This window comes from Cornus florida, unplaced genomic scaffold, assembly GCF_030987335.1.
Source record: "Cornus florida cultivar Cherokee Brave unplaced genomic scaffold, ASM3098733v1 CherokeeBrave_3.0.0_Hap2_Chr11, whole genome shotgun sequence".
In the NCBI taxonomy this organism is placed as follows: domain Eukaryota; kingdom Viridiplantae; phylum Streptophyta; class Magnoliopsida; order Cornales; family Cornaceae; genus Cornus; species Cornus florida.
The window spans coordinates 44,992,359-45,000,628 of record NW_026775581.1 but is presented as its reverse complement, the minus strand read 5'-3'; the positions used below and the strand labels follow the sequence as shown (position 1 = coordinate 45,000,628).

General features: G+C 34.8%; 1 protein-coding gene across 3 annotated transcripts; it reads left to right on the top strand.

Annotated features, from left to right (window-relative positions):
- Positions 1-707: 707 nt before the first annotated feature.
- Positions 708-7,488, top strand: LOC132285391 (pentatricopeptide repeat-containing protein At5g61370, mitochondrial). Of its 3 annotated transcripts, none has more exons than XR_009472533.1 (3): positions 710-2,909; positions 5,342-5,680; positions 7,129-7,488. XR_009472533.1 is itself a non-coding variant. In XM_059787568.1 (3 exons), exon 2 carries the CDS (start codon positions 1,430-1,432, stop codon positions 2,903-2,905), a length of 1,476 nt encoding a protein of 491 aa, XP_059643551.1. In that variant the 5' UTR covers positions 710-1,185; positions 1,323-1,429; the 3' UTR covers positions 2,906-2,909; positions 5,342-5,963. The 3 variants fall into 3 exon arrangements, 2 of the variants coding, with proteins under 2 accessions (XP_059643552.1, XP_059643551.1); XM_059787568.1 differs by lacking the exon at positions 7,129-7,488 and having other exon boundaries at positions 710-1,185; positions 1,323-2,909; positions 5,342-5,963; XM_059787569.1 differs by lacking the exons at positions 5,342-5,680; positions 7,129-7,488 and adding an exon at positions 2,992-3,143 and having other exon boundaries at positions 708-2,909.
- Positions 7,489-8,270: the final 782 nt, after the last annotated feature.

The window sequence follows — 8,270 nt, the reverse complement described above, 5'->3', positions numbered from 1 at the left end:
AATGCACATCTCTATGGACTTTTTTTTTATGTTTAGTTTCCGCATTTTGGATCCGTTTTGGGTCATCACAGGACACACTGGGTTTGTAAAATCCAGGGTCGTCACATACTTTTCTTGGAGTTTGGACAAATTATAGCGTTTGATCTTTATTATTTTAACATGCCTTTGAGAGTGCACGTGTTAACGACATCCCCTACCATTAATAAAAATTTAAAAAATGACTAAGTTGTCATTTTTTTATATTAAAAGACTCGATAACTTTATATTTTGAGATGAAATGACAAATATACTATGAAATACAAATTATTAATTTTCATACCAATTTTATATTATATTTTACAAAAACAAATTATTATTATTATTATTAATGACTTTTGATTAGTTATTTTTTTAATTTTAAAGTTGTAGGGTAATATAGTATTTATAAAAACAAAGAGTAATTGATAATTATCGAAAAAGAAGAAGGGTAATCGAGTCTTTTTGTTTGACGGATTGTTTTATTAAATTTTTGTTATATTAGATAAGAGCATCTGCAACCGTTGTGTGTATATATATATATATATATATATATTTTGTAAATATGATGTTTCATGATAGATTTACAAAAAAAATTTATATTATTTATTTTTTTTACACTTTTTGTGTAAAAATATATTCTTCAATAATAATCAACCAGTATCATGTATGGACCTCACATAATTTTTATAAACCTACTTAATATAAAGTTGATTCTTGAATGGAATAAGAAATAGGGAGGAGAAAGGAAATAAAGGTTGTGTAAAATACACAATAATTTTATACAATGTATCTTAACAGACTGCTAGAGATAAAAAAAAAAAAATTTACACATCACTTGTATATTTTGTACAAAAGAATATTTTTCTATTAGAGAGGTCAAAATAATCAAGATCAAATACTCTATCCCTGTATAGTTTGCTCAAAATGTTAGGGGGTCACTGTAATTTATTTCAAAGTCCTCTTTTCTATTACCAACATGTTTAAAAGCAAAATTTCAAAACAAATGTAGTTCCCTTCGCTCTTATTCTTGTTTGGGTCGCTGCTCTGCTCTGCTCTGCTCTTACACTCCGTGTTTGTTACGCGCTCTCTATCGACGATAATTATTAACAAGATGTTTCAAGGAGATGGAGCAAAAGAGTGGAGAGTGGCTTGTATGTTCTTACTCTTGTAAGTGTTCATTAATCTTTGGACCATGTTTGATCTTCCAATGCACATAGGTATAAGATTTCAAGTATTCTATATCAGTTCACACCACCTGTTTGATGAATTTCCTCAGAGAACGTGATTATTTGTTTATGTAACAGTTGGAATGTTCTTGCACGTATCATGTTTACTTGGCACTGTGATTGAAGCTCACGCACAGATTTATTGAAAATTCAAGCATTATGTTTTCACTTGCTTGTCTGGTTCGATGATTGCCTTGGGAAAAATGTCATTCTCGCTGAAATCGAAATGGCCAAGTTTGTTGCTGAAAACTATCAATGCCCAGAAACCAAGACAGTGTTTTTCTTCTCTCTACTGCACAATGCTGGAATACCAATCATCTATGGACTTAGATGAGTTATGTAGTGTTGTTTCAAGTGGAGTTGGTGGTTTAGACGATTTGGAAGCGAGTCTTAACAAGTTAACTTTGCCTTTGACTTCATCTCTTGTTACCCAAGTCCTTGATTCTTGTAAAAATGAAGCACCCACTAGAAAACTTCTCAGGTTCTTCTTGTGGTCTAGCAAAAATTTAAACCATGAATTGGAAGATAAGGATTTCAATCATGCAATTCGGGTGTTTGCAGAGCAAAAGGACTTCACGGCAATGGACATCATGATATCAGATCTCCTAAAGGAAGGTCGGGTAATGGAGGCCTCGACTTTTAGTCTTGTAGCTGAGACATTGGTTAAAATGGGGAGGGAAGATGAAGCTTTGGGCATTTTTAAGAACTTGGACAAGTTCAAGTGCCCACAAGATGAAGTTACAGTCACTGCCATTGTTACTGCTCTTTGCGCCAAAGGGCATGCTAAAAGAGCTGAAGGGGTTGTTTGGCACCATAAGGATAAGATTTCAGGTGTAAAGCCTTGTATTTATAGGACACTCCTTTATGGGTGGTCTGAGTTGGAGAAAGTAAAGGAAGCGCGGAGAATTATTAAAGAGATGAAGTCCGATGGAATTATGCCGGACCTTTTTTGCTATAATACATTCCTCAGGTGCCTTTGCGAGCGAAACCTGAAATCAAATCCATCTGGTCTTGTTCCCGAATCTTTAAATGTGATGATAGAAATGAGGTCTCATGGTATCGTACCTAATTCGATCAGTTACAATATATTGCTCTCTTGTTTGGGTAGAACACGGAGGGTCAAGGAATCTCTCCGCATTTTTTATTTGATGAGAAAATCGGGTTGTTTGCCTGATTGGACCAGCTATTATCTTGTTGCTAGAGTTTTGTATTTGACAGGGAGATTCGGTAAAGGTAAGCAAATTGTAGATAAGATGATTGACGAGGGGTTGGTGCCAGAACGTAAATTTTATTATGATTTAATTGGCATTCTCTGTGGAGTTGAGAGGGCAAATTATGCCCTTGAGCTGTTAGAGCAAATGAAGAAAAGCTCATTAGGTGGCTATGGGCCAGTATATGATTTGCTTATCCCAAAGCTTTGTAGAGGAGGAGATTTTGAACAGGGCAGAAAGCTCTGGGATGAGGCGACGACTATGGGTGTCACTCTTCAATGTTCAAGAGATGTGTTGGACCCCTCAGTCACTGAGGTTTTTAAGCCAATCAGGAAGGTGAGGGAAGAAGTTTACCTTGTGGAAATCAGACCTAGAGCTCGAATGCAAGCAGCAAAGACTAGGGGAAAAGGGAAGAAGAGAAAAAAGAAAAGGAAGAACACTTCAACTTAATTTGGTACTTTATATCATCTTCATAACTGCTTTCTTGTTATTCTCATAATATTAGTATTTTATATTTTGTTATTTGTATAATGCAGGAAAAATGCAATAAATGCTAATTATCTTCATACCGCTGTTACAACGTTATTATCAGCCAGGGATTAGTCTTCCACATCATTCTGTATTTTAGTATCTCAGAATAAACATACTTATATTATAATCCATAAAATCCATGAACTATCTCGTTTTCCTTGCTCTGTTGTCTCTCTGTTTCACATGATTATCGCCATGTTCACTCTCTGACCTATGGGTGTCTATGCACATTAGGGCACTATATTTGGGGTGGGGTGGGTGGGTGGGTGGGGGGTTAAATATAAACACTTTACAGGGGCTATTTAAATGCGATGCGACTTTTTCAAACATTATCATCCATTCATACTAGTTAGTCAGGATTCCTGCCAGATGAAAATATTTTAGCTAAATTTAGCCTTTGTGTTTTGGTAGGATTATTGACGAGAGAATTTCTGACAATGTTACCATTCTCATAAGCAAAACACCTCTAGATACTTATTACTTAGTAATAAATTTTATTTCAGGTGCAGTTAAAGGTATGATGCTAGATCTGCTTGTTATCAAGAGTCTCTTATATCATGATTCATGAGCAATGTTGGCTAAACATTTTCCGTTGATTGATTGAATTCTTGCAAATGTGGCAAAAGCAGTCTTCAAATTCCAATTAAGTTGCTAGATATCGTAATATAAAATTCTAGATGCAGGTTGGCTCCTTAAATTTACTTTTTTTTTTCCCCCTTTAATCCTAAATTTACTTCACCAGCTTCATGTTTTAATCTAGTTGTGCATTAATATCTTATGATATGCCCTTCAGCAAACTTGAATCTTTTGCAAAAGCCATGCAATTCCGACTTATAAAGTTGTGCCCTGAATTATTTGCAGAGCCAAAAGGTATTCTGCTTTCTATTGTTGGTAACCAGCTGAGGTAAACATTTCATTGTTTTTCCTTATCAACCATAGTTAAAATCCAAAAATTCTCCCTTGGGACATCATTCACCAATGTTAATTTCGGGTCTTCACCTTGGTTTTGCCTCAAAATAAGTACCTACATACAGCAAACTGTCCTTCTAGTTAGTTATCCACTTAATAACTAAGCAATTGATGGGTAGCTTTTCATTGGAACTGGATTCTTCATCTAGATTTTCCATATAATAATAATGCCAAGTTCCTCAATTCCATCAGCAGGTGTCCTTTGAATAAATCATAGCTAATCCTGATTTCTTGAATCTGTTATCAATGTCACCATTATTTTATGTCATGAAGCAGAGTGGAATTAATGAAGTGAATAAATGCCTTTTAAGCACTATGATCGATAGTAACCTGTAATATAGACTTAAAAATTTTACAAGACAACCGCAAGACCATCTATGCTTTATTCTATTGGATTCTAAACAATCAATAAACACCCTACATAAGGTTAACTTAGCCAAAACATTGATACTGCAATGGAGAAAGAGAGGACAAGAAAAAATAGGCTAGTAAATGAATACATTTATGAGAAGCCAGACGTACCCTGAGTCATGGACAACATGAGACAATGTCATTTAAGATGGTCTTAGTTTGCATGAAAGAGTTAGGTGCAACATTGATAAGGGTGAGTGATTGGTTTCAACTTGAAGACATCCAGGGATGAGGGGAAGGACAAAAAGAAATTGCTGCAACAAAATACATGGTGTTTCAACAGAAAAATGGCTGTTTGGTCCTTGATATACTTGAATATATAAACATATCTATATTTATGTGTATGAAAAGGATTTGTATAACCCCAAGTGGTCTTGTGAGGCTTTTATTGAGTTGGGTTGTGATTAGTATGTGGAACTTGACTTGTAAAATTGTTGCTAGATGCGGGTAACTAGGGGTTCTAGGTTGTGGAAGTTGTTAATCTAGTTGTAATTTCTTTCTAATACATTTGATTGTTCCTGACTGGCTAAGGTCCCATGTTTTTTTTCACTTAAACATACCATGTATCTGTTTTGCTTTATTTTTTATAGATGCATGATTGCGGTTTTGTTGAAAGAATACGAAACATTCAAATCACAACCAGAATAACTAACTGAAACAAGAATTAACAGTGATTCGAAAAGTTAGTTTGTTGCTAATTAATATATCCATAAGACCTATTGTCTAAGTCACCGTTCACACTCGGATGTATCCGAGCCTTGGGTAACAATCTCATGTTCTATCAATTGATATCAGAGCATATCTATTGTAGACTTAACAAAAACCTATTGGTTTGATCCTGTAGAATTTGACCCATTTTCTCTTTGAGCAAAGGCTACAAAATAAAACAGATTGGTTTTATTTTATTTTTTTATTGAAGTACTGTTAATCTTCTAGCTGAATGGAGTTAATGACAATATTTTCATGAAAAAACAGCACATCTCTGATTAGAAGGAGGTCTCAGAATTACTTTTACAACAAAGGGAAGATTTTGCCATCAAAATCAATGCATATTCCGTGTGTTGCTTCAGTGTGTATGATAGAGGCTTAGCCGTGGGAGAGGCAAAAGAGATGTAATGCTGATTTAGATGACCTGAATAATGTAAGTACCGAGTTGCTATAGTTACTATGAGTTTAAGCTAGAAAGCAATTTATTATATCCTGAAGGTGGTAATGGAGCAGTCCATTTAGGGAGGCATGATCTCCAGGTTGAGGTTGTGGAATTGAAGACCAACCTTCCTCACTTTTCCATATCCTGTTGCGGGATGTTAGTTTGTAAGTCTTCTCATTTTATCAATGAAATTTCCTTTTCTTCTTTGGGAAAAGTACTTTTTCGATCTATTTCAATGTTCTAGCCAAGGTTGTAAAACAACTAAATAAGTGAAGCCAACATGCACCTCATAGAAAGAAATTTTATTGATATTGGGACCTGTATATTACGTTAGAATTGATTGTAAAATTACAGTTTTCTCTGTAATTTCAATGCAGTTAGAGGAACTTCATTATATATATATATTTTCTGCTGATTTTAATTACCCACTGCCATGTTCTGATACATATATATATATATATTTCCTTGTTTGTAGTGTTTGTGTGTGCGTATATATATATGATTACTTGGGGTTTATTTCTCAAGAACCCATCTTGAACCTTAAAGTAGGAGGTGTCTGCGTTCTAAGATGCGTATCTATGATGCATTGCCACTTGATGGCCTGGGGATGATTCTTTGCTTATACATTTTGCCTACTTATCTTCAACCAAAAATATCATCTCTGAGTCTTCAGGCTGGCATTTCAGCATAATGGGGGCAATAAGATCTTCTGAACTTATTTTAAAACTGCCTTCACTTTTGGGCAAATAAATGAAATTTCAGTCATGGTGCATGAGATAGAATTGAGGTTTATTGATAAGTTTTGTTAACAAAAAATAGTTCATTAAATATTGGGGCATGTTATGTCTTGATGAGAATCATCTAGCTGCATTATTATTATTATTATTATTATTATTATTATCATTTGTCGTTTTTAGGTAATAACACAGACACCCAACTCACACAACTCCCACTATGCCCTAATGTGGACTTGAACTCTCAATGTTTCAAATGGGAGGGGAAAGAGAAACCACTTATGCTAAAGGCTCGACGGTAATTATCTTTAGAGCTCACTTTCCAGTAAATTGTGTGAATTAACTTTTTTGTGCAGACACTTTAGGATACAATCATTTGCAAATATGATGTGAAATTAAGGGCTGACCTAGAAGTATTAATACCAATCTCAATGTATGCACAAGTCACTGTAATGCTGGTGTCATAGAGATAAATAGATATAGGACATTGGGTCCCTTCACCCAACACATCTAGATTGAATTGTGCCTTTCTGGACTCCCACTTGGTATATCCTGGCCACCTATGTCTCTTTATGTGTTAAGTTCTTGCATCTGCATTTCTGAAACTGCCAAATAAGTAGCTGGAAGATGTTCAGTCCACCTCCAGTCTTGAGATGTTGCTCTCTGATTTACTTAATAAGTTGATTGGATTCTCCAGAATGTCATTTAGACCTTGGATTAGTTTGTTGCATTAAATATCCATTTTCTGAATGATACAAAAAATGGTGTGTCCATATTTAGGCTTGGAAGCGGCAGCACATCCTTGAATGTCTCCTGATCCTCATTTTTTTCCTCTTATTTTTTTTTTTCTTTCTGTTTGGGTGTGTGTATGTGTGTAGGTTTTTCAAATGTGTGAAGACCAAAAAAAAAAAAACATGGGGTGTCTGGGGGCTTCGCCCCAACTAATTCCCAAGGATCTAGGAAGGGCGCCTCCGCACCCGAGGCCGGAAAAGTCGTGGAGTATGGCCGCGGAAGCATAGCCCCAAGGAAATTGTTTGCACTCCATGGGAGTCGAACCTCAGACTTAAATATTTAATGCTTCATGAGGCACCAGGGCCAAGTGATCTTGCCAGTTGGGCTAACCCCTTGGGGTTGTTTTGGTAGATTCTTACCTGTGTAGTTCCTATTAATTGAAAACATATGTTCATCTCAAGATTTGGCATCCTGGAACCTATGATTAAATTTAGAAAATAATAAGATGGAATTTATATTTCTATCTTTTTTGTGCTATATATTTTCATTTTACCCATATCGTGCTTTGATTTATTACCCGTTTGTGCGATCCACCTACAGGAATCAGATCAGGTTGATCAGTGTTCCTTCATATGTATAAACATTTCAATATCTGAGACGGTTTGATTTGTGATTTCAGATTTTCTAGTAACCTTCAAACTATGTGACTCAGAAAAATGCTTGAGCAGTTCAAAGTTCAAACTAAAAAATCAGCTTTATAAGATTTTTGACTCTGAACAAATTAAGCTGTGACAGATCAGGACTATTTGAGAGGTACAGATGAAATGGTAGCCTTGTCATTTTTTTCCCCGTAAATTGGGAGCCTCTTAAATTTTTGGACAATACTTGCCTACCCAATAGGTCCAATCACAAATGGACAAATATTTTGCAATTACAAAATAAGAAATTGATAAATAAAGAAATCAGAGAGGATGGTTAAAATTATTCTTAAAAAAAACATGTTATCGTCTTGATTTATGCTTTCTTGATTTTGTAATTAGAAATTATGTATATATTTGTAATTATACTTTCTTGATTTTGTAATTAGAAATTATTTATATATTTCTAATTAGATCACAAATGAGGAAGTAAGTATTGTCCTAAATTTTTTATCTTTTATTTATTTATTTATTTATTTTGGGTAGCCTCTTAAAGTGGCCAATGAATAAGGCTAAAAAGTCAATTCCTCAGATCTGTCACTATTCACCTGTAAAGCCTCCAGTTCAGGGTAGTGTTGATGGCTGAATCT

Bases quoted from the DNA above. Each gene is read 5' to 3' on its own strand.
- LOC132285391 (XM_059787568.1), top strand. From the start codon at position 1,430: ATGATTGCCTTGGGAAAAATGTCATTCTCGCTGAAATCGAAATGGCCA.